The following is a 27,144-nucleotide window of genomic DNA, read 5'->3' as shown; positions in this document are numbered from 1 at the left end:
TTGTAGATGTTTGAATTGTAAACTGGAGGTGTTTTCTTTGTTGTGTTCAGTTGGTTGTGTTTGTCATATGACAGAATAGATGGGAGGTTTTGAGGGTTTATTTAGGAAGACTTTTATTTTTGTATCTACATGTTTTATTGGGGTGGTTTTAGTGCATCCAGCTATTAATCTTTTGTGAAGTGAATGTTGTGTTTTTGTTTCTTGTCTTGACTGCAGGGAACTATGCTATGGCTCTTTGTGAATATCTTGGTAGTTTTCTTTTTTTCTGGATTTATATTGGGGAGATGGGGTTAAACACTGCTTTTCTTTTTTAACATGTTTTGCAATGTTTGGTGAAATATGAGTTAACATATCTTTCTGGAATAATTTTTGGGGTGCAGGAAGTAGTTTATTATTTACAAACATTCACTTAGAGAGCAAATAGGGTGGAGAAGAATAATCATAAACTTTAATCAAATTTATTATATAAAAAACTCTCAACATTTAAATACCTAACCAAAACAATATTACAGATAGCATTTGTAACACTAGCGTGACTGGTGTGATTTCTCATACTCTTGAATAAATTCCACGATATGAAAATTCTATCCTTTGTGCTGTTCCACCATGCATATCTCCATGGTGATACAATTTTTCACCTATTTTCATTTTTGATACTGAACAATTCTGACTTCAGATAACAAGACTGGAGATACCATACCTAAACCCAATCCTTTGTGAAATAAACTGGTTTGAGAAAAGTAAAACCTACATAGCACGGAGTTGTTCTAAGCATGTATGTAAAACATTTTTGCATGTGACAAATTACTGTTTCCTTGCATATAAAATGTACAATGCAATGCATTGTATCTGGTCAAAACAAAAGTAATAAAGTCACTTCAATATAAAAAATTCAATATAAAAGGCTGGAGGCAAGCTACATCCATTTGCTGTAGGTAGCCAGGGCTGACGAGATAGTACACAAAGATCTGGGCAGAGAGCTGGAGGAGAATACAAGGCTGGCAGCTTCCCTCTCATAGCCACCATTCTGCAGCTGATTCACTGCAGATCGCAATAGTTCTTTATCATCGCTTTCATTCTGCAAAAAGAAGTAGTAATGTTAATTAACATGTGAACATTTACTATAATAAACAGCAAACCTAGTCCAACTTCAAACTTACAATGAATTCATGTTAACTATACATACATACATATACCAAAGGTCTTTTCACCCTTACAAAGAAGGTAGCCAAAAAACAAAGGCCATTTCATCCCCACATACTCCACTCCAACCCACCCCCTCTCTCCCTCTTATTTTATAGAGTATAACTAAATAATATGCTAAGTTACTCTGAATCATGATTTATTTCAAATCCCTGTAAAAAGGTAATGTAATGTGACATACCAAATGAGATACGAGAGGGCCATAGAACACAGTGGGCAAAATCTTGGTCACCAGGTTTCTTGTGACGAAAGCTGTCAACATTTCTTCATCACAGTCTCCTTCCTCCAACTGAGTAAATGGTAAATATTCTTTTTAGTCTAAGCACAGAAATGCTGTGGTTTACAATTTCACAAAATTCAATAAATATTTGTACTCTAAACTCAAATACTCAAAAAACTATTTCAAACATCACTTGCTGGAGAGTGAGAAAGAAAGAAGTAAATTTACCTTTTCCAGCTTCTTCAAATCTTCTATTACTTTCTCGTGAAGTACTGAATCGTCAGATAATAATGCAACTTTGGTGGAATATTTGATGACCTTAATCCCACAACCTTGCAGGCGCTCCAGTAACCAAAATATACATTCACTTCCAAGCTGTTAAAAATGAAAAGCAAGTACATAAGGCGAAAATTATTTTAAAAAAAATAATAAAAAATAATGAAATTACATACATATATCATGAATATACCAAGGGCTTTTTCCCCCTTACAAGGGAGGTGGCCAAAGTCCACTCCCACACATTTCATCAACCCACCCCCCCACATCAATTTATCATCCATTCATAACTATTTCCTTTACCTGCTCAACACACAATCCCCTTTTACCCAAATCCATCCATTTCATTCTCAGTCTTCCCCTGAAGTTCACTCCCCCCACCTCTGCCTTCTAAACTCTTTTTGCTAGTCTTTCTTCACTCATTCTTTTCATATGCCCAAACCATTTCAGTATTTTTTCATCAACTCATCTGATAGTTCCCTTTTCTATTGCTGTTCCTGGTTTTATTGCCTCATTTCTCAAACTCTGTCACTAAATCCCTTAATCCCCCCTCTGACCCTATCATAAGCAGTATCATCAATAAGCAATAGCTGGCTCACCTCCCACTTTTCTCCATTTTCTTTAAACTATCTCCAATCCTCTGTCTATTATCCTCACATTTACCTCCTGCACCACCCCATCCACGTACATACTGAACAGCCTTGGCAACATGACACATCCATGATGCAGTCCCACCTTTACCTCAAACCATTCATTCTCTCCATTTCTAATTCTATAACAGGCTCTACTACTCTCTTGACTGCCCTTACCTGCTTTCCCTTGATTCCATATATCTGCAAAAACTCATACAGTGCCTTTCTGTCCACCATAGGGCAATAGATTGACTAATAACCCAACTATTGTGAAATAAATATGCAAATGTGATGGAACAGTGAAATAAAGGAATGACTAATACTAATATCTTACTATACATATACTCATATACGGCTGCTATGTACATAACAATATGCATTCCCAAAATTTTTTTAAATTTCTGTGTCCATTTTCACTTCCCATACCATATACCAAAGGCTTTTTTCCCCTTACAAGGAGGGTAGCCAAAAAACAAAGGCATAAAAACCATTCCCACCCATTCCACCACCAACATACTCCACTCCCATCCATTTTCATTTCCCGCTGAGAAAAAAAAGAGAATGTTCTTACCATGTCAGAACCTGAACTTTCTTTTGAGACATGCCATACAAGTTCAAGAACCTCTTGTTTACTGATATGTTTGTACTGCACAAGCTGAAGCAACTTGTCACATACTTTTATCCATGGGTTACTTGAGGTGCTGGAATATACCTGTAAGAATACAGAGAAGTAGGATCAATGCTTCACATTAGAGTATTCAACATGTGCAGCAGTAGAAATATTACCCACAATGACAGTTCAATTGTACTACAGTTGATAGGCTTATCAATATGCTGTCATTTATCACAAATTTCCATGAGCATGGTCATACAATCAGGAATTACTGGAGAAGCTATTTAGGTATACAATACAGTACACATCCCATACTAAGCATACAAGGCTCAGATTCAACAGGTTGTGAATAGTGATCCTTATTAAAATAAATAGATGAAGAGTTTAAAGAAAACACACTATTGCTATTATGTTTGTATTTACATGGCTATATAACGGCAACAAAGGTAATTTCTATCAACAAGATGAATGTTTATATCTACAGACTGAACAAAATAACATTGTTTCTAGTTTTATTTTTTCATCATAAGCTCTTATTCATCATCTTCATTCCTCTACCATCATTTTGATATTCTTCTCATTTGACCTAGCTTCAGTATCATTATCATCTGACTTACAATATATCTTGACTTTATTCTCCTTTATTTTTTGTTGTCAGTTATAAGGTGATTAATTGACATACCTGACACTTCCCATTTGAGTAAACTTTATCATACACCTAAAAATCCATGAAAGCCCAAAAGTCATCCTTATCCTTTGCAAAAAAAAAATCACATAATTGTCTTACTACAAAAAAAACTATCTATGCACCCTCTTCATTTCCTAAACCCACACCACTCTTCCCCAATTATTCCTTTTGTTCCTCTCCTAAGCCTCTCAAATAACAGCCTCCTATGCATTTTACCAACTACACTTAATGGATTGATCCCTCAAACTATCACATTCATACTTATCCTCTTTTCCCTTATATAGTGGAACTATACATGCACTCCTTCAATCCACAAGTACACTTCCCATATGTACACATTTTACAATCTCACCACTCATTCCACTAAGAGGAGACTGTATGAAGGAGCGATTGTGCCAACAGCACTGTATGGGGCAGAAACATGAAACATAAGAGAGGAAGAGAGAAGGAGTTTGAATGTGTTTGAGATGAGGTGTCTGAGAAGTATGATGGGGGTTACTAGGCTGGATAGAGTGAGAAATGAGGAGGTGAGGAGGAGAACAGGGGTGGAAAGGGGGTTGGGAGATAGGGTTGATGAAAGAGTATTAGGATGGTTTGGACACATGGAAAGAATGAGTGAAGAAAGACTAGTAAAAGAGGTATGGAAGGCAGATGTGGAGGGAGTGAACATGAGGGGACGTCCTAGGATGAGGTGGATGGATGGGGTGAAGGGGGCTTTGGGGAAGAGGGGAATATCTGTTGAGGAAGGACAGGAGAGGACAGAAGACAGGGGTGAATGGAGAATGGTTGTATATGGATGATGTTGTAATGCATGAGGTGAAATGGGTGGGGGGGTGGGGGGTGAGGTAGTATGGGTCAGCAAATTTTGACGCAGCCCAAAGGGATTTCTCCCTGTCTTCTCCTTTATGCATGGGGGGACAGAGAGGCGGGGTCGCCGATTCAATGAAGCGGCCTTGCTGTGGATGTGCTGTGTCTTGCGACACTGCTTTTGACCCAGGGCAGTGGACAAGGTGCAGGGATGACCCGTCATCCAGGAGGTGCTAAGATGAGAGGGAGGGTGGAGGGGCGTGGAGTGTATTCAGGGATGGAATGGGTGGGAATGATTTTATGCCTTTTCCTTTTTGGCTACCTCCCTTGTAAGGGGGAAAAAGCCTTGGTATATGTATGTAACACTCATTCCATGATAACTACTCCCTTCATTAGACACTTCACATGACAACAATTAAACACAAGTACTTTACCAGTTTTCATCTCTTTCAATGCTCTTTGTATCAAACTGTGCTTCATACAATAAAATTCAGTAGATCAGGCAAGTGTTCCTATGTTCAGTTAAGAGGAATTCAGACAACTAAAGAATGAATGGGGATGGAAAGGTGGGAAGGAAAGAGAAGACTTGTCATCACAATATTATAGAACTTCCCCCTTGAAACATTTTCAATTACGAGACAAGGAATCCCTTGGGAAAAGATAAAAAGAAATCAGGAATTTTGACATGGTGATTACCAATGTTCCCTCCAATTTTTTGCTTTGAGTGTATGCAGAAATTTGCTTGTGTGCAAATTTTGCCTTCTCTGAAAAGTGTGTGTGCACTCATGCAATGCAATTCACCATTTCGTTTGCAATGGAAGCACTAGAGTTAGAAGAGAGAAAAAAAAGCAATTATTGGTTTAACAGTTGGCAAGTTAATAAAATTTTTAGAAAATTTATAAGTTGATGTTTGGGTGGAACTTCTTTACTGGATGGATTTTAATATAAATTCAAAACCTTGTGTACTCACATTTTTTCTTTATGTGCGTAAATTGTAAAACATATGTGCATGCACACATGCGCATAGCTTAGAGGGAACATTGGTAATCACATAGTTTCAGCTTCAGTGCCATCTGTTCTCTAGTAATGGGTTTCACAGATCATATGACTAACCTTCTCCTCAAAGTTAGGCCACAACTGCAGCAGTGTGACAAGGGCCTGGGCCTGCTTTTCTTCATTTGTTTGTGCGATGAGGGACTCCAGCAAGGTGTTCCTACCATCCGCAGTTGCTAGCTCCTCAGGGTCGATGGCAGAAACATCTACGTCCTTCCAAGCAAGTGCAACAACATTTCCTGTTCGCATCACACTGATGAGTTGTTGGTCTTCACTACTTAGTGCTAAGTGCTGAAAATGAATAAATCAACAAAATTATAGTATAATATATGCATTCCCATCCAAAGCATTTTCACTAGAAATAACAGAAAAACTGTGTAAGAATCATCATGAGACTGATTAGAAATTCATTCATCTAACATTATAGAGGTATCAGAGGAAATTGAGAGAAAGAGAGAGAGAGAGAGAGAGAGAGACAGAGAGAGAGAGAGAGAGAGAGAGAGAGACAGGGAGAGAGACAGGGAGAAAGAGAGACAGAGAGAGAGACAGGGAGAGGGACAGAGAGAGACAGACAGAGAGAGACAGAGAGAGAGAGAGAGAGAGAGAGAGAGAGAGAGAGAGAGAGAGAGAGAGAGAGAGAGAGAGAGAGAGAGAGAGAGAGAGAGAGAGAGAGAGAGAGAGAGAGAGAGAGAGAGAGAGAGAGAGAGAGAGAGAGAGAGAAACAGAGACAGACAAGGAGAGACAGATGGAGAGGGACAGACAGAGAGAGACAGACAGAGAGACAGACAAAGAGAGACAGAGAGAGAGAGAGAGAGAGAGAGAGAGAGAGAGAGAGAAACAGAGAAACAGGGAAGAGGAATTACCTTTTCTATAACTTTTAGAATTTCCACTCTTGTGGATATGGACAAGTCTTTGTTTTCACAAATCGGTCTCAGTTCATCCATGACTTCCTCCTCTGACAACATGTCTCCTCCATCCTGCAAGTAACCTTTGAGCTCCTTCAGCACGTGTGACAGAGCCTCAAGAAGATCCAGTCCCTCTGTGTCAATTTCAATCTGATGGGGGATAGAAAAAGTAAACAAATTAGAGAAAACAACCGATTACTTTGATTAAAGCTTATAATATGAAACTGCCATCATAATGATAGTATGAAAATCAAATGTTCATAATGTTACATACATATACCAAGGCTTTTTCCCCCTTACAAGGGAGGTAGCCAAAAAAGGAAAAGGCATAAAATCAATCCCACCCATTCCATCCCTGAATACACTCCACACCCCTCCACCCTCCCTCTCATCTTAGCACCTCCTGGATGACGGGTCATCCCTGCACCTTGTCCACTGCCCTGGGTCAGAAGCAGTGTCACAAGACACAGCACATTCGCAGCAAGGCCGCTTCATTAAATCGGCGACCCCCCTCTCTGTTCCCCCTTGCATAAAGGAGAAGACGGGGAGAAATCCCTTCGGGCTACGTCAAAATTTGCTCGCACATACTACCTCACCCCCCCATCCCCCCGCCCATTCCACCTCATGCATCACAACATCATCCATATACAACCATTTTCCATTCACCCCTGTCTTCTGTCCTCTCCCGTCCTTCCTCAACAGACATTCCCCTCTTCTCCAAAGCCCCCTTCACCCCATCCATCCACCTCATCCTAGGACGTCCCTTCATGTTCACTCCCCCCCACATCTGCCTTCCATACCTCTTTTACTAGTCTTTCTTCACTCATTCTTTCCATGTGTCCAAACCATCCTAATACTCTTTCATCAACCCTATCTCCCAACCCCCTTTCCACCCCTGTTCTCCTCCTCACCTCCTCATTTCTCACTCTATCCAGCCTAGTAACCCCCATCATACTTCTCAGACACCTCATCTCAAACACATTCAAACTCCTTCTCTCTTCCTCTCTTATGTTTCATGTTTCTGCCCCATACAGTGCTGTTGGCACAATCACTCCTTCATACAGTCTCCTCTTAGCATCCATTCCCAAATGTCTATTCCTCATTACACTTTTTAATCCACCAAGACATTTACTCGCTTCTCTCAATCTACATTCTACCTCCACCTTCACTCCCCTTTTCCTGCCACATTTGCACCCAAGTATCTAAAACTATCCACTTCCTCCAGTCGCTCTCCCTTAATGCTCACTTCCAGACTACTGCCACTTTCACCCCTTGTACATCTCATCACCTTACTTTTACCCACATTTATTTTCAGCTTTCTTCTATCACACACTCTCCCAAACTCTGTCACCAACTTCCTCAATCCCTCCTCCGATCCTGCCACAAGCGCAGTGTCGTCCGCAAACAACAGCTGGCTTACCTCCCACTTTTCTCCATTTTCTTTAACCATCTCCAATCCCTGACCCACTACCCTTGCATTTACCTCTCGCACTACCCCATCCATGTATAAGTTGAACAGCCAGGGCAACATAACGCATCCTTGACGAAGTCCCACCTTTACCTCGAACCACTCACTCTCTCCATTTCTAATCCTGACACAAGCTCTACTACTCTCATAAAAAATCTTGACAGCTCCTAGAAGCTTTCCTCCTATCCCGTATATCCGCAAAACCTCCCACAGTGCCTTTCTGTCTACCCTGTCGTAAGCCTTTTCCAGGTCCATAAAGGCCCAAAAAACATCCTTCCCCTTTCCTATAGCTTTCTCACATATCTGTCTTACCACAAAGATCTGATCTACACAACCTCTATCCGTCCTAAATCCACACTGTTCCTCACCAATTACTCCCTCTGTTCCTCTCCTAATCCTCTCAATCAAGATCCTCCCATAAGCCTTCCCAACTACACTTAACAAGCTAATCCCTCTGAAACTACTACATTCACACTTGTCCCCCTTTTCCCTTGTAAAGTGGAACTATACAGGCACTCCTCCAGTCCTCCAGCACTCTACCCTCTCTCCAGCAAACATTAAATAACCTCACCAGCCAGTCCACCATCACTGTACCTCCTTTTTTTTAGACATTCTGCATGGCATCCATCCAGACCAGGTGCCTTACCTGCTTTCATCATCTTAACAACTGCCTTCACTTCATCCTTTCTTATTTCTCCTCCATTTTCCTCACTCATCACTCTCATTTTCTTAGCATTTCCCACTGCAGCTATCTTTTCCTCCCTATCCTCCTTCACATTTAGCAACTCCCTAAAATATTCTGCCCATCTTCCCCTTACTGCCTTCTCTTCCATTATCATCTCTCCATCTGCACCTTTTACCTTTTCTTCTCTACTTGATGCACCTCCTCTTCCTCTCTTAATTTCTTTCCAAAACATCTTTTTATTACTTTCAAAATTTTCTGTCATACTCTTACCCCATTTCACATCTGCTCTCCTCTTTGCCTCCTTTACCTTTTGCTTTACTTCTCTTTTCTTTTCTTTGTACCTCTCATATGACTCCCTCATCCTATTTTGTAACCAATCTGTGAAAGCTCACTTCTTCTCTTCTACAACCTTCTTTGTTTCCTCATCCCACCATTCACTACCCTTTCTTCTATTTCCTCCTGTCCTTCTTGTTCCACACACCATCTTTGCACACTTTGCGACTCCCTCCTTGAATCATCCCCATTCCTCCTCCACACCTAGCACTCTATCCTTCACTCTCTCCCACTCCTCTCTCAGTTTCTTCTTGTACTCCTTCTCCTTTTCCTTTTCATTTAAAGAGTTCACTCTAAGCACCTCCCTACCTTTTGTCCCTTTCCTCTTCCTCCATCTATCCTCCACTCTCAACTTACCTTCCACCTAAAAATGATCTGACATTCCCCCACCCTCTCCCCTTACCACATGTACATCCTTAACTCTTCCTATCATAATCCTATTTACCACTACATAGTCCATTAATGCTCTATCTACCAGAATGTTAAGCAATAAGAAAAAGTGACAATGAACAGTAACAGAAAAGTACATCGAGATTTACAAAATCAATCAATCTTACGGAGGCTGCAACTTTGAGGAAAATATTTATCGCTACATATATATCCATAACAATGTGTATCAACTGGGTAAAGAAGAAACTGGCTACAAAAGTCTGTTAAGTCTGTTGAGTGAATGAGAGAATGATATGAGTGAATGGTGAATGGATACAGCAATGAAGTGGCATGAAGGGATGTTCTTACTCTTTCTCTCTCTCTCTCTCTCTCTCTCTCTCTCTCTCTCTCTCTCTCTCTGTGAATGATGATGAGGGTTGCTATATAATGAAGTGAATGGAGGTAAACCAGTTCTGATTGCCAGACCTTGCTTTAGAGGTGCTGTGTCTCACTGTATTATCTTTGACCCAAAGAGTATGGTGGGAGAGAGTTTATCCTTCAACCATATGGTGCAAAAATGGAATAATGGAGTGTGGGACAGTTGTGGGATTTGGTATACTACTTTGATTCATACATATACATATATCAAAGGCTTTTTCCCCCTTATAAGGGAGGTACCCAAAAAACAAAGGCATAAAAACCATTTCCACTCATTCCATCCCTAACATACCCTCTTCCCTCCCTCTTATCTTGGCACCCCTGGATGACAGGTCATCCCTGCATCTCACCTACTGCCCTGAGTCGGAAGTAGTGTCACAAGACACAGCACATCCACAGCAAGGCTGCTTCATTAAATCAGCAACCCCACTTTCTGTCCCCTCATGCAGAAAAGAAGATGGGGAGAAATCCCTTTGAGCTGTGTTAATTTGATTTTTGATTCAATTTCAATTTTAAACTTTGATTCAGCCACCCCTGGGGCCGAACCAATGCATTTCATAATATGTATGTTTATTATCAAGATAGAAACTAGGAATAACTTACTGTGGGTTCTCCTTGCCATGCACTGACGAGGAAACGCACAACATCCATCATGACATCCTCTGGTGTGGCCATGACCTCCTCTGGGAAGACACTTAAGACTGTCTGTAGACTTGCCAAGTTACAGCCATCCAGAAGAACCTTACAGGTCAGCTGTTGCAGTGATGTACTGTCTCCTCGGGTCAACTCAAACTAGAGACAAAATAAACATGTTATTATAATCATTTCTTTCCTTCCTGCTATGATGGGTATTCTACTTATCTAATTCAAGTTAACACAGTATCACTCTTTTCACATTAAATCACTTGTATGTACATACATACATACGTACATACCAAAAGGTCTTTTCCTCCATATAAGGGGTAACCAAGTTAAACCAATCATCCACTCTACAATGAAAGAGAGAGAGAGAGAGAGAGAGAGAGAGAGAGAGAGAGAGAGAGAGAGAGAGAGAGAGAGAGAGAGAGAGAGAGAGAGAGAGAGAGAGAGAGAGAGAGAGAGAGAGAGAGAGAGAGAGAGAGAGAGAGAGAGAGAGAGAGAGAGAGAGAGAGAGAGAGAGAGAGAGAGAGAGAGAGAGAGAGAGAGTGAAAGAAAGAGAAAAAGAGAAAGAAAGAGAAAGAGTGAGAGTGAAAGAGTGCAAGAGTGAAAGAGAGAGAGAGAGAGAGTTAGAGGAGAGAAAGAGCCGACACTCAGTCTTTTGACTGGGTCCAAAATCTCTCTCTATCAACTTCAACTGTATTTCCTATAGCATTCCATACATGGAGAGTTGACCACTGGTGAATGCTCCCTTCCTCCTACAACTTTCAACTGATGACAACGAAACATACCCAACATCATCTTGCAAGACCACCACAAGCTGGTTCCCATCAATGGTCCCAGAAAAAAAAAAGAAAAAAAAAAAAGACATCAATCCCATTACAATCATGTATAACGATGCTAAATTCTACTCATAAGTTCATTTATCCAACATGCCTCCTTTGCATATTTGCGCAGGACAGGGTTTATGCTACCCTGTAGCTGCTGGAATGTATCGGAGCGCAGGACATCTAAGTGGTTCCCCCACTGCTCCAGTCTTTCACTGCCCACTTTCCATGGTTCGCCTTCTTCTGGAATCTGCCAAGGGGAAATAAGTAGTCATGGTATCACTAATGTACTGTATAACAATATTGTGGAGACATTACAAAGATAAAAATATAATGTACACTAAACACTGATGGCTATTCAGCATTACTAAATTCAAAGTTATGAAATATCAAACTCACAGGATTCATTGTAAAATGTTAAGATATTTTCAGTTGAGGAAACAGGTATAGCAGTGAATGGTGGGATGAATAGTTGAGAATAGTGGGGGCAGAAAAGAGTCAGGTATGTGAGAAATAGTTATAAAAAAGAAATGAGGATGCATTTGGGAGTTATGGAGTAAAAGAGGATGGAAGCAAAATGCAAGGTGTGGGTGGTCAAAAGGAGAATGGATGTGAGATTGGGTACAAGAGAAAAATGGATGTATCTACCTAGTTGTATTTACCTAGTTGTATTTTACAGGAAGAGAGCTATACTTGTAGTGACCCACTTTTGTATCTTTCAGCATCCAGTTTGATCTTAAATTCTTGTATAGTTTTTGCACTCATTGTGAGACTGGTTGGATGTTTGAAACATAATTTTGGAGAGAGAAAAAAAAAATGGAAGATGTGAAGAGTGAGGGGAGGGAAGTCAAGTCAAGAGGAGAGGGTAGAGGGTGAAGCTGTACAGATGAGAATGGGAGTGAAGGAGGTGAGTGGAAGATGGATAAGTTATTTTACATTGCTGAGCATAGAAGAGAATAGGAAGGCTTTGACTGTGAGATGGCAGGAGAATGATCGTGATGGGGAGGAGAATGATAAGAATATACAAAGCGTATTGAAAAAGATGAAGGGTGGTAAAGCACCTGGGTTACATGATTGCCATGTGGTGTATGGTGAAAGGAGTGGTATATTGAATATAACCTAACTTGAGTTCTTTGTCATGATCCAGGGAAACCCCCACTGTTGACACATCTATCGATGACCTGTGCATGGCTATCTGTCTCATTGTTATTCTGTACTTTGTCTATTCATGGATGGAATATATATATATATATATATATATATATATATATATACATACATAAATATATATATATATATATATATATATATATATATATACATACATACATATGTATACCAAAGGCTTTTTCCCCCTACAATAAAGACTTGCAAAAAGAGTGTGCAGAGAATAAAAGGATGACTGGGGTAGAGGGCATTGGATGCAATATAAACATCTTTTGACTGCCCTCAACAGACTTCCTTCTATCCTAAACATCTACAACAAAATCCATAATGCCCTTAATCTTGTCATATAGCTTCTCCAAATCCATGAAAGCACAAAAGATCCTTCTCCTTTGCCTAAAGCTTCTAACATATATGTAAAAATATCTCTACATACCCTCTTCCTTTCCTAAGCTCACACTGCTCTTTCATGATCACTCATGTTCCTATTCTAATCCTCTTAATATATAGTCTCTCATGCATCTTACTAGGGTGGTCAAGTTAAAGTGCACACCCAGTACTCAAAGCTGGGCACATTCCTCAGTGCGTTCCACTTTAGTATGACTGAGGTTAACACTCCCAAAATATTAAAGTTTAAGAGACTGGTTCATACATACACATACCAAAGGCTTTTTCCCCCTTACAAGGGAGGTAGCCAAGAAGATAAAAGGATAAAAACCATTCCCACCCATTCCATCCCTAATACACTCCACTCCCCTCCACACTTCCTCTTATCTTGGACTGGTTCATACTGAAATAAAAGTCTGGTAGGCCACATACTATACCAAAGAAAATTTTTATAGGCCACATCCAAAAGGTAGCCCACATACTATACATGCACCTATATTGCTTTAATAGTTTGGGAGTGCTAACTGTGGCCAAACTAAAGCAGAACACACTGAGGAACACAATTAGGAATGCACCAAGGAATGTGCCCAGCTCTGCCAGTTCTGTGCATGCACGTTAAAACCCATTCAATTTCCCTCCCATTTTTTCACTTCATGAATAAAGGGGTCATCTTTGTCCTATATCCCACAGTTTAAATTCAACATATATTTTACATATTCATACATAAGGCTAATCAGGATGCTGTATCATAACCAATTTTAAAAGATCCTAATAACATAATGACATTTTCTTTTTCAATGGCCTTGTTGTCCTCACTTAAAAACAAATAAATAAAAATCAAGCTGACCTGTGTCTTTCCTGCTTGTTGTCTCATAAACTTTATGGCTCTTCTTATTATCTCCCTCCTGGCATCAAGAGGAACATTTTCAGAGCCTTCTGAGGAGAAGAGGATGCCACTGATGAAGTCTTCAAAATCCTTCTCATTCATCTTTTGAGTGTATTCACCAATCTTTTCATACCTTTTAGGAAAAGAGTAAATATTTGTAAGTGCTTTCAGTGTGACACTGACTTGAACCAACTTATAAGAATGATATATCAAAACAGAAAAGGCAGAGGTACACTTTACACAGAAAAGCATAGTATGCCTTTTCTGTTCTATACATTACCATGGAAAAATCACAAAAAAATAAAAAATAAATAAAACACAACAGATGATATAATTCCTTGCAAAATGTAAGAAAAAAAGTAAATAAGATGATGATGTAAAGATGTAGATAATGACAAAATAGAAATAGCTAAGACCATCATCAGACTTCCCCCATTATCCCATACATCTGTAACACACTCCATAATGCCTCTCTGTCAACCCAGTCATACACCTCCAAATCCATGAAAGCCATGCAGCAAGGCACAGCTCTTCCACAGCAGGGCCTGGCACCCAGAACTGGTTTTCTATCACCACTTCACTGTACTGTATGTCAATGCCTCCTACTCATCTAATCAGAATAAATTATGAAGCAGATGAGTAGAGCATCACTTCAAGCCATGTCATCCTTTAATCAATTTACAATCTCCCTCTGATCACACCTCACTTCTCTGCTTGACAGAAATTCCATGTATGCCCCCTTCATCCCATCCATCCACCTCATTCTTGATTTTCTTCTCAAGCTCACTCCATCCACTTCTGCTTCCCAGACTTTCAATGGTTTTCCATATGCCCAGATCACGTTAATAATCTTGGTTCATCTCTATCTGACAGCTTCTTTCCCATCCCTGTTCTCTACCTAGCCTCCACATTTCTCTCTACCCATTCTTGTAACACCTAAAGACCAATGGTGAGCACCTGCGAATGGTCCTCCTGCATGACAGATTTCAGAAAGAATCCTCTCTCTGCTTCTCACCTTCACAACTTCTCAACATTCTTACAGCCATCTTGAGATGTAATACAAACCTAAGAAGTCTCTGGACCAAGCCCTAAGATCTTTCTCTATCAACTTCAACCGTACTTCCTCCACTTTTTCACATAAGAAGAGCTGATAACTGTAGACTGCTCCCCAGTACCTACTTTTTAAGTTGGTGACATAGAAATAGTCCCAAACTAATACAACAAAGAAGACAGTTCAAAGTTTCCCTCCAGATACTATGGGAGGGCCTGAGGACCATTGCAAGCTACTATGGTGCTGCAAGTTTTGAGTTATTGAAACTTGAGGCAGCAGATATCATTACCACTGCAACACCTACCATGTTTCTTAAGGAACATGTAAGAATAACTAAAATGGACAAATGAAAGTGAGAAGTACATAAATAAAATAATCTATTTTGTCTCAGGCATTGTCCTTCAGCCTAAGAGACTTAATCTAAGAAAGGGATCATTAGGATGACTGATAATTATAATCTGAACAGAATATTATATGATAATATAAAATTAAATGTATTACCTGTGAATCCAGTCACTTCCTACTTTTGGTTTCTTTTCTTTACTGTAATCGAAGAAACACTTCTGAGCCCAAGCACAGTACACAGTACTTGGCTCAATGCCACTTCCATCAGAATTAGGAATACTTTTTGCCACTTTTGCAAACACACCAACATTGTCAGCCGTGAGCACTGGTCGCAGGAGGGAAAGAATATTTGTCCCCGGTTGCAGTAGTTGTTTATAATTCAAATCTGAAGCTGTTCCCTTCAATTTTTTGAGAAACTTTATGTGAGCAGAAGCTTTTGCAACACTTTCCTGAGTTTGTTTTGATTCTCCATTTCTTCCGCCCTCCTCGAGCATCGAGTAATACATAAGAAGTCGTGGGTGGTCACATCCGTTTACAGTCAGCAATACGTTCTTTTCCATATTGTACACAAATTCTTTGGGACATTTACTTAGCTCTTCCAACAGCTTGAGATCACTACTACGCTTCTCTAGTTCTTCTGTGCTAACGTCAGAGTCGAAGAGGAACTGCAAATGTGTCATGTAAACCTGCCACAAGGATACATCATACTTTTTGGCCAATGTGACTGCCAGTTCTAGAACTTCGGTGTCAAGTGTCATGGAAAGACCAAGAACTGTGTCCTCCTTATAATTTCCGTCCACAAGAAATCTATCAATATCCACCCCTGCGCCAAGTCTCAGCAATGCCTGGCCTTGCACATAATCGGTAATCAGTTCTTTAGTTGTTTTAAAATACTCTATATATTCTGTTATCTCTTCTTCAAAAGATGTTGTATCAACGGAGGCAACAAGGCGTGACACAACATTTATGACCTCAGAAGGACAGTGGAGAAAGACGGATGCAATGTTAGCCTTCTCCCATGGATAAATGGCTGTGTAGATTTGCAGAGCATAGTAGTACTGTGTCATCTGAAAAGAAAAAATATACATGTACATACATACATACATACATACATAAAAAAAAAAAAGTATCAGTTTCAGACACCAACTGCAAAAAGCTTTGGAATCCGATGTTCTAAGATGAGAACTCCACAAAATCACAGCAAAATCAAAGAAATTCACACTTATTGTAAATGTAATATTATCATAATTTCCAAGGTACAACAGCTCACCTGCAAAGAAATATCTGTACGAGGGAAGCCTGAGAGAACTGCATGTGCTTTCTCAGGTAGTTTTAGCATTGCTAAGAACATCAGGCCAAGTGGTACATCTTCCTTCAGTACTGAACGAGCAACTTCTTGGATTACTGCAACAGGTGATCACAGAATTAATAACAAAATAGGACCGGTCACAATAAAATTGCCACAGATGCAATCAATACAGAGAAGATACACAACATATTCTACAATGCCTTATTTTAACCCTACCCATACAGCAACACAATATTTCTTCTTTAAGTGACTTGTGAACCTATTTGGTGGATGTTCCAGTTTCCTGGAACCAAGGGTCACTCACAAGAGAGGCCTACAAGAGGCCTGAGGCAATACATTGAATGATTGGTGCGGAATATCAATCAATGGGAAGAAGAACATCGGAGAGTAAAAGCTAAAGGGTTAAGTTCAGTTACAAACCATCCATGTTGACTTTGGGAACACCTCCTTCAGCAATGGTTTCTTCTAGAAGAGCAATACGGAGAAGGGTGAGCGAGAAATCCAAGGCAGGGCTGTTTATGCTTGGGGGAGCATAACTTCTGTAACTCGCACCTGTTTAAGAAAATGGATGAAAAGAATACTGTTGATACAACTCTCATCTTTGTCTTTCTGTTTTCTCTCAGATTCTAGGGTTATCTACTTATTTCATAACATATTCCATTCCACCCAGACTTTGCTTCCTTAACTTTATATTTCACCTCCGGATCCACTTCTCCATTTGATGAAAAATATTAACTAAAATTTTTAATGCTCCACTTCTTCAAACCTCTCACCCTTCATACTCACAATCAATCTGCCACTATCACCATTTACTGTGTATTTCATTACTTCATTTTTGCCCACAATCACTCTCAACATTCTTTTAATCACACACTCTTTCAAACTCAGCCACTTACTGATTCAGTCTCTTCTAAGAATCAGCCACAAGTGCCGTGTCATTCACAAACAACTACAGGTTCACCTCCCATGTCTCTCCACTCTCAACACCAAACCTCTACAAAGGACATTTTCATTTATCTACCTTACCACCCCACACATTGAACAACCATGGTGACATCACACAATCCTGATGCAGTCTCACATTCACCTGAAAACATTCACCCTCTCCTTTCCTGACCATTACACATGTCCTACTTTCTATATAGGAAAGGCATCTTCCCCTTATATGGGAGGTAGACAAGTTAAAGGAACACACCCACTTCCACCCATTTCACTCTCATCCACCACCCTTGTTTCCTTCTTATTTTAGTTCTCCATCACTCTCAATGTCCTACTATTCAACTACAAACTTTGAACCACCTTCAACAGATTTTCCCCCTATTCCATGTATAAATGATTGAGGTGAGTCTCCTAATAATAATCTACTATGAAATGAAGGAGAAAAAAAAAAAAAATAATAATAATAACAAATTCATCAAAACTTTACAGATAAGAAAATGCAAACATATATATATATATATATATATATATATATATATATATATATATATATATATATGTATGTATATATATATACATATATATATATATATATATATATATATATATATATATACAATAAAAAATAAACAGCCATTTTACCAATATTGCTAATGTGGTGATCGGGCACAAGGTCCAAGTAGAATGCGTGGCAGCCCTGCTGAGAGACATTGGTATTGGAGTCAATCTCTGCGATGCTTGAATCATGCAGGGACATCTCTTGTAAGGGTTCCATCCAACTGCATAATAAAATAAGTATAAACATGTTGCTCAATGTACAAAATTATTACTTGCACTGCACTACATTATTTCATGAAAATGCTTCAGATATGTACATACATACATATACCAAAGACTTTTCCCCCCTTAAAGTGGAGGTTCATTTGTAAAATGTGGAATAAATAAAGGAGAATACAATATTTGGAAGGTGTAAGATACAAGGGAGTTATAGTTTGAAAAGGTTTGTCTCCTCCAGGTAATTAAGGTGAGAAGATAGGCATTTTTGTTGGTTTTCCTAAAATTAGATGCAACGAAATCAGTCTGAAGAGAAGGACACGAAAGGAAGAAGCTATTACAAAGGGTTGAGCAGATAGAATATTTAAGAACCAATCAATCTGTTGCCCCAGCTCTCTCTTGAAAGAAATATGTGGCCCCCAAAGGAAATTGACTACAGTCCATAAGTTATTCAGTGAAGATATTTTGTGGAGCTGTCTTTAGTGAATGTTAAACTATGTAGTATAATGAGTTCTGTGTGGTGGCTGCATCAAGGGCAGGTTGATTTTGTGTAGGCAATGTTTCAATCCAAGGTGATGACCTAAATGTAGATATGTCAGTACAATTTTTGCTTGTCTTAGAAGCAATTTCTCTACTGGATTGATTTTTGGGGGAGTTTGGGGAAGTAGAGAATTTGGCAGTTAAGCAAGGAGTGTTTACTTTGAGATCTGTGTGTGTATGTATAAAATTTCTCTTTCACCCCAGTCATTGGCTTTCTTAAAGTCCATGAAAGTCCCCAAACATCTTTAACTTTTTCTAAATACTTCTCACATACCTGTCAAAAGGAGAGAGATAAAGAAAGAGACAGAGGGAGAGGATTCAAGATAAAGAGACATGTTGAGCTATGAAAGTCAAGCAAAAGCTAAGGAGAGATATAATAGGTAGTTGTTAAATGCCTCATCTTCCCACATGAAAAAAGAATGCAAAATACCTGATGGCCTTTCTCCAAAATTGTTTGTTGGACATATTCGATACAAGAGTTTTGGTGGTAGATGCTGTAGCCGAAAGCACCGACTTTGTTACCCCTAATGTTCCAAGCAAAAGCCTTCTTCCCCCGCTTCCTTCCTCTCCTCTGTCAGTAATTTCTGACACATCTTCGCTTTCTTCATCATCAGCCTTGTAACCATCCTGTTCTTCTGTGAGTAGTTGCTCGTCGTCTGTCCTCCCACCATTTTCAGTTTCAAGTTCATCCTCTGTTCTGGAGGTGTCAGGGTCCTCTTGCTACAAGCATAATAGAAAAAATAATTGAAATATAAGGCAAACATTCAGACATAAAAGAAAGTATATGTAAACACAAAGGCTTCGATAAATATAATAAATAGCATTCTACAAATATTCTATTTATACATATCTAAAAAAATTATATCAAAAGACCAGGGTGTGTGTTAAAAGAAAACTTATCTTCAAGCTATTATGTAAATATATACATCATGGGACCAATGACTGGCACCTGCTTGTGGTGGTCCTGCAAGATGGACAACGGAACTGTTTTCAAAACCTGTCAACCCCATCACATCTATCAGGAGGTGCAGCCCTGAGGGGCTGACACTCAGTCTCTAGACTGAGTCCAAGATCTATCTCTATCAACTTCAACTGTTTAACTTCACCTTTCAACACATGGAGAATTGACAACTGGCAACAACTCCCCTTTCAGCCAGTGACATAAAACAGTCCCACATCAATACAAAACTGACAATGGTCCAATTTTCTTCCCAGGGAGGTCTTTGGGAGTGCCCAAGGACTATTACCCACCACTGTGGGGATGCAGGTGTCTCATTTAGTGAAACTCAAGGCAGTAATTATGATTATTATTACACACAGCATGAAAATGCATATGGATTAAACTCACATGTGTGGGGGCATCAACAAAGCCATCGTCTGAGTCTGGTGTAGATGCATCCAGGTCAATACATGCATTAACCTTGGCACAGAGCAGCCCAACTTCCACTTCATTCCTGCAAAGAATTGAAATCAGTGAGGTGGAAGTGTACACAAAAACACAATGAAAATCACTAAGCTTCATACCTCACTACCTCAACATAAACCAACACAAGTAGAGGAGCATTAACAACCCAACCAGGTCTTCTCATCAACCGCTTTTGAGTAAAAGTTGACCAGGTTAAGTACACATGATCTACCATAGTAGTTAACTTTGAGGTACCTTGTCAAATGCTTTCTCTAGATCTAAGTACATACACTCCACCCAGGCCTCCTTTTGCAGTACATCAATCACTTTTGAGTAAAAGTATACCAAATTCAGTACACATGACCTACTATAGTAGTTAACTCTGAGGTACTTAGATCTACACATACTCCACCCAGCCCTCCATCTCTTGTAGTACATCCACTGTTATTGAGTCAAAATTGACTAGGTTCAATACACATAACCTACACATAGTTAACTCTAAGGTACTTTGTCAAATGCTTTCTCCAGATCTATGTACGCATACTCAACCCAGCCCTTACTCTTGCACCACATCAAGGGCCTTTGAGTAGAAGTTTACCAGTTTCGATACACATGATCTCAAGAGCTGGGTGCGTTACTCGGTGCGGTCCTCGGTGCGTTCCGCTTTAGTTTGGCCACGGTTACTGCTCCCAAACTATTAAAGCAATATAGGTGCCGGTATAGTATGTGGCCTACTGGACTTTTATTTCGGTATGAACCTGTCTCTTAAGCTTTAATAGTTTGGGAGCGCTAACCGTGGCCAAACTATAGTGGAACGCACATAGGAACGCACCAAGGAACGTGCCCAGCTCTACATGATCTACCACTCTGTCTTACTCACCTGGCAGCTATCAGTTCCTGCAGGCTCCGCGGGTGGGCGTTGGTGATGGCAAAATCCAGTAATCTGCTCCGGACACTAAGGTTCCCGAACTGGGCACATTGTCCCAGCTGCTGGCACACAACCCAACCTTCCTCGTGGCCACCCGCGACCAGCTGTTCACACCAGCTGCTTGCGACCGAATAGTCACCCGCCTGAGAAAGACAGAAATAAATAGATAAATAAAAAATAGTGATTTGTAATTATACACTGTACAACATGAAACCTTCACTGAAGACACAATCTTTGTTGGTAAAGATAGCGAATGATGAAGATAAAAACACCAAAAATAACTATTAGTAATGCTGCAAAGATGGCCCCTTTTGCTGTTATTCACTCACAACAGGACAGGAATCGAAGTGATGGAATTAAATTTGAAAAAAAATTATTTAAGAAGAAAATAGGCAAGAACTAGTTGTCAACGAATGGAATAGACTTAGTAACCATGTACTGAGCCCTAAAACTATCGGCTGATTAAAAAAAAATGTTAAGACAACTTTATGGATGGGGATGGTAGGTGGTAATGGGCATGGAACTTCCTAGTGTAGGCCTTATGGTCTCTTGCAGTCTCATTCATATGTTATGTTCTCATTTACAGAGAAAATGTTGAACTTATCTTGTCACTGTCAGGCGATTCTCTTCAGCACAAAGGAAAACCATCTCCTCAGTAAAAGGGTTACCAAAGTAACACGTAAAATCAGTATTTTAGGGACTTTTGTGGCACCCCTACGGACCATAGACGCATAGTAGGTGGTGTGTATTAAGTCACTATTATCCAGTGATCAGAGTATATGATTTCTGAGTTCTCACCCGGGAAAGTAAATCATGTCGATAGCGAGACCAGCACGTGATCCAATACAACGAAAGTGAATCACACACATACAGCCATACACACACACACACACACACACACACTCACACACACACACACACACACACACACACACACACAGTGAGTGCAAAAAGCTATAGAATTTAAGAACAAAATTGATGCTGAAAGATACAAAGACGGGTCACTACGAGCATAACTCTCTTCCCGTAAAATGTAACTAAGTAAAACTAGGTAAATACACATCGGAAGGATGAGAAGAAACCCAAGTTCCAGTAGATATGCGCAAACTCCTGAAATCGCCCAGAAGGTGATATAGCCCAAGCTAAGACCATGGATGGATTCTAAACCAGTTCTGATAACTGAAGAATACAAGAGGAGCCCCACGAGCGTAACTCCTTTCCTGTTTCACACAGTAAAGTGAATATAATTAGATAAATACACTCAAAGGCACACAGGATCTCCGTTGTGTTCTCGAGCAAGGGAGAGGTTTCTGCAGATCAAAGGCTGATGTTTAAATGAACAGAGATAATCGAAAGGGGATGAGGCAATAAGACAGTGACTCAGACACACACACACACACACACACACACACACACACACACACACACACACACACACACACTCGATGGCGCAGTGGTTAGGGTTCCCGGCCGCTACTATGGCGGTCAGGGTTCGAATCCCGTCCAGGGCTGAAACAATTTCAGTATCGCTGCGCTGAGGGTCGTTCCTCCAAGTCTCGTGGGCGGGGAGTTGGGGTGCGTGTGCGTGTAAGGTCAGATCATTACCCATAGATCAGTCATATATGAGCTCTGAGCTCTCTTCCGTGAGGGTAGTAGCTGTCGATCACGAGTCCAACACGTGATCCAAAGACCATAAGACCATAGTGAATCACATACACACACAAACACACACACACACACACACACACACACACACAATGCACATACACATACGTGCACACGAGTAAATAGCACAAAAAAGAATATATGCACGGGGGTACGGCCAATAAAAAGATAGATTTAAAACACAAAACAAGGTAAATACGATAATCAACAAGACATGAAAATTAGCAAAGGCAAATGTTATCTGGATAAGGAGGAATGAAACAGGACGAAAAAAAACTAATCAATAAAGCCACACAAAAAAAAAACATGACAGAAACGATATTGCTGTGAAAGACAGACCATATATCAAAATTGTGGCAATGAACGAGAAGATTAGAAGGAAGAAACAAAGAAATAACAAGAGATATCTGAAAGTGGCATGCACTAACGAAGACGGATTAATATCGGCCAGGTCAGAGACCAATGATTAACTAGAGGAATCTGATCCAGAGACAACGTGTTTCGATGACACCAAACTGAAAGAAAACGTCGACGCTCCTGAGAAAGGAAACTACAATTTGTGGCGATGGGATAATCAAGAGAAAATGGAATAAGCAATGATAGTATGAAGAAAAGCATAAATCTACGTGAGGTGGTACTGTGATGAAATAAGAATGAAGTAATAAACACGGAAATATCAATAGGAGGAAACTGTAAAATAGATTTTGCATCAATCTGTTCCATCTGAGACAAGAACGTGGAATGAGACTACACAGACTTGCTGTTAGACTCAGTTATGCACTTGTATAAGATTATCGAAATATACATATTACATATATATATATATATATATATATATTATATATATACACACACATATATATATATATCTATATATATATATATATATATATATATATATATATTATATATATACACACACAAATATATATATATATATATATATATATATATATATATATATTATATATATACACACACATATATATATATATAGTCCTGGTAGGAGGCTGTAATTGTAGAGAGGTGAACTGGGAAGAATGTGAAATAGAAGAGAGAAACCGTGGGTCAATCCAACATTAAATATAACAATGAACAATTTAATGACCAACAAGGTCAAAGGAGCAAGATGATGTGAAGATATACCAGCAAGATAGAATTTACTTTAACAAAAGAACTCAAAGTCCATGAATTTACGAAATACAAGTTTTCTATAGGTAAGACCGATTATGCAATTTCCAAATCACAATAAAAAAATGCAGAATTATGAGAAGTCATATAAAAAGGGTGCATGCAATTTCACCAAAATAAACTTTACAGGGCTGGCAACAATGTTTTGAAGAAACGGATTGGAAGGTGGTCAAATAAGCCAAACAGAAATGAAATGGAAACATTTTCTAAAAATCTACAGGTCGGGTGAAGAAAAGTATGTGCCAAAAATGAGTGGGAAAGAAAATATAATAACAATAGAAAATAAAATAAAATAAATAAATAAATAATAATTACAATAATAACAACAACAACAACAATGATAACAATATAGAATAAAAATGGACAGGTTTAAAGGTTGAGAACAAAACAAAAAACATGAGAAATATATATATATATATATATATATGTATATATGTATGTATATATATATACATATATATATATATATAATTATAGAGAGAGAGAGAGAGAGAGATGAAGTACGGGAAAGGTGGAGTAATAAAAGGACTATTAGTAATAAAGAATACAAGAAAATCAGAAGCGAATATACATTAATCTGCAGAGAAAAATATCCCCAAAATAGTGTAATAGACGAGCTTAAATTATCCTACAATTGTTTTAATTGCAAATTGAGACACAGAGAAACTCTCCAAACTTTCAGTAAACGCGATAGCATATGACGAAAAATTAAAGTTTCCGATTAGTATTCACAAGAGAAAGTGGCTTCGGGGAGAAAGGCATAACTGGACAATTCATGTTACACATTACACATGTGGAAATGCGAGATGTACATAAATTACTCAAGACACCAGATGTAACAAGAGCCTCAAAGACCAGATGGGATTTCGAACTGGATACTCAAAGAATGCAAAGAACAATTGGTGAACAAGACCCATGGACAGATTTACGCTCACTTGAAGAAGGAAAAGCGCCCAGAGACTGGAAAAAGACAAAAGTGGTCTTAATTTACACAGAAGGAATTAAGGAGCTTCTAAATTATAAGTCAATGTCCTTGACCATCGTGATATCCAAATCGTCAGAGAAATTTGCAAAAGACAAATGGACAATATATTTGAGGAAGACTAGAATCCTCTCTAAATATATTCGTATTGGAGTTCAGTTTCAGAAAAGGGGGTTCTGTGCATCAAATTAACGGTGGTATTCTTAAAAAAAATCCTTTCCTTTCCAAAGATTTATATAGGGAAAGAATCTTTTTAAGAATACCACTAAGATTCTTACGGTGGCATTCTTGAAAAAATCTTTCCTTTCCCAGGATTTATATGAGATTTATATAAGGAAACATTTATATAAGGAAATATTTTTTTTAAGAATACCGCCGTAAGTTCTTATCTGTGGCCAGTTGATGAGTTACAAGAGAAATGATTGAGTGGACTGCGTCCATCTGAATCTGGGGGAAAGTTTTTGATAATGTACAGTGAAAGACAAAACGATCTTCCCAGGTTTATCCGAAGATGGATTAAACATGGCGAAACATTATGAGAATCAGCTAGCCGTCTCAAGTCGATTCTCATAATGTTTTGTCATGTCTAACCTATCTTCGGACAAACTTGATCAGATAGTTTTGTCTTGTACTTTACACTAAAAAATATTTAAAGATGACGTTGAAATACATAGGAGGGATCAATGGATGTCCTCTGGAATGAATAAAAGATTTCCTAAAACAGAATCAAGAGAATAGTTACGAAGGATATGTCAGGCTGGAGAAAAGTGATAAGTGGAGTCCCACAGGGCTCAGCTTTGGAATCCTTTATTTCCTCATATACGTCAACGACATTATGTATGGTTTAGATAATTACGCCCACCTATTCGCGCACGACACAAAGATAATGAGAAGAGTAACAACCGAAGAAGATTGGAAATTGCTACAGGAACAGTTTGACAAGATTTATGATTGGAGAAATGCGGATTTTTTTTTATGCAAAAGTCTTAAGAATAGGTAAAACGAGGAAGAAGTTGTCACGCATTTATAGTATGGGAAATGAAACAATTAGAAAATGGAGGACTTGGATCTTGGGGTACTGATTTTGGATAATCTATTACTCACAAACCGTATCCACATGATAACAGGCTAGATATAAACTGCTGAATACAAGTGTGAACATTTCACTACAATGACAAGGATTTGAAAAACAAATATCCCGTGCCCTAAACTATAATATGCAGCGATGGTAAAGTCCCACAAAACTAGATATAAGAAAATAAAGAACACAACAGGCAGGAATTGATATGATTCCTTGCCTTACCGACTGACCGTACGAGGATAGAATTGACAAGTTAGGATTGTCTAAACTGGAGGATAGAAGAGAGAGAGGCGACATGATTACCGTCTTTTGAATTATGAAAGGTGTGGGCAAAATTGACAAAATAAGATCTTATAGTGATTCGGTTGAACGTCGCGAATTGTCCCCTATCAAGAGGCTAGGACGGTGCCCCTTACAAAGATGTTATCATGGGACGACAAAAATAGATAGATAAATAATATATATATATATATATATATATTCATATACGTATATACATATATATATATATATATATTTATATATATGTATATATATATGTATAAATATATATATCTATATATATATATATGTATATATACATATGCATGTATATATATATATATATACATATACATATATATATATATATATATATATATATATATATATATATATATATATATATATCAGTAACTTATGAAAAACGGAATATTTACAGGGAGATAAGGGATACCGTTTTCTGCACAGATGAATTAATCTGTAGAATCGATTCAGTTTAACGTCGCAAAACTCTCCACTATCAGAAAGCTAGGACGTTGCCCCTTACAGAGGACTTTGTGGCGTGGAATTTAATGAACCGTGCTCATAGTTCAACTCGCCGGTGGCAGGGTTTGAACCGCCATCTGGCCCTCCGTCGCAAGTGCCGACGCTCTAACCTGCTCGGCCAGCGAGCATCTGAATTGTAGAAGATTCTAGAAAGAAACAGAGACGATAACCCACGAGCATAGCTCCTATCCTTTACATTATAATTAAAGAAAGTTCAATTAACTAAACACACGCATGCACGCACACCGAATACACGAGCAGACAAGACCACATATGCACCAATGACAGTGTGCAAGTACACAAGATTAAACACACACACATGTACACATACACACAAACGCGCGCGCACAAGCCTATGCAACAATACAAACAAGCGCGGGGCTTGAGCATGCAAACCCCTCGCGTCCTCGCCGAAGCCATGACGTTGCAAACAGACGAGGAGAGGACGACGTGAAACAAAGAGAACGACATGGAAGCAGAAGGCGCAAACAAGAGGAACGCGTTCCGGCCTCCCAGAGGAGGTGACGGATTCCCGCC

At 39.0% G+C, this 27,144-nt stretch overlaps 2 protein-coding genes across 2 annotated transcripts in view; both read right to left on the bottom strand.

Annotated features, from left to right (window-relative positions):
* Positions 1-444: 444 nt before the first annotated feature.
* On the bottom strand, positions 445-10,515 carry LOC143038453 (NBAS subunit of NRZ tethering complex-like). Its single transcript, XM_076207665.1, has 7 exons — positions 10,294-10,515; positions 6,356-6,547; positions 5,553-5,783; positions 2,903-3,043; positions 1,652-1,798; positions 1,385-1,492; positions 445-1,078 (listed from the first exon to the last, which is right to left on the bottom strand). The coding sequence occupies exons 1-7, from the start codon at positions 10,363-10,365 to the stop codon at positions 917-919; spliced, it is 1,053 nt and encodes a 350-aa protein (XP_076063780.1). The 5' UTR covers positions 10,366-10,515; the 3' UTR covers positions 445-916.
* Positions 10,516-11,203: 688 nt separating this feature from the next.
* LOC143038452 (NBAS subunit of NRZ tethering complex-like) overlaps positions 11,204-27,144 on the bottom strand; it is a 214,897-nt gene continuing 198,956 nt past the window's right edge. The window contains exons 25-33 of the mRNA XM_076207664.1: positions 20,834-21,024; positions 19,897-20,002; positions 18,979-19,268; positions 17,877-18,013; positions 16,716-16,847; positions 16,257-16,390; positions 15,143-16,053; positions 13,552-13,723; positions 11,204-11,403 (exon numbers count right to left, since the gene is read on the bottom strand). Coding sequence (XP_076063779.1) covers positions 11,227-11,403; positions 13,552-13,723; positions 15,143-16,053; positions 16,257-16,390; positions 16,716-16,847; positions 17,877-18,013; positions 18,979-19,268; positions 19,897-20,002; positions 20,834-21,024 — 2,250 coding nt within the window. The 3' untranslated portion in view covers positions 11,204-11,226. The remainder of the gene's footprint in view (positions 11,404-13,551; positions 13,724-15,142; positions 16,054-16,256; positions 16,391-16,715; positions 16,848-17,876; positions 18,014-18,978; positions 19,269-19,896; positions 20,003-20,833; positions 21,025-27,144) is intronic.

Source organism: Oratosquilla oratoria, chromosome 24 (assembly GCF_046742065.1).
Source record: "Oratosquilla oratoria isolate Oo_2021 chromosome 24, ASM4674206v1, whole genome shotgun sequence".
In the NCBI taxonomy this organism is placed as follows: domain Eukaryota; kingdom Metazoa; phylum Arthropoda; class Malacostraca; order Stomatopoda; family Squillidae; genus Oratosquilla; species Oratosquilla oratoria.
The sequence above is the reverse complement of the archived record's forward strand: the minus strand, read 5'-3'. Positions and strand labels throughout refer to the sequence as shown.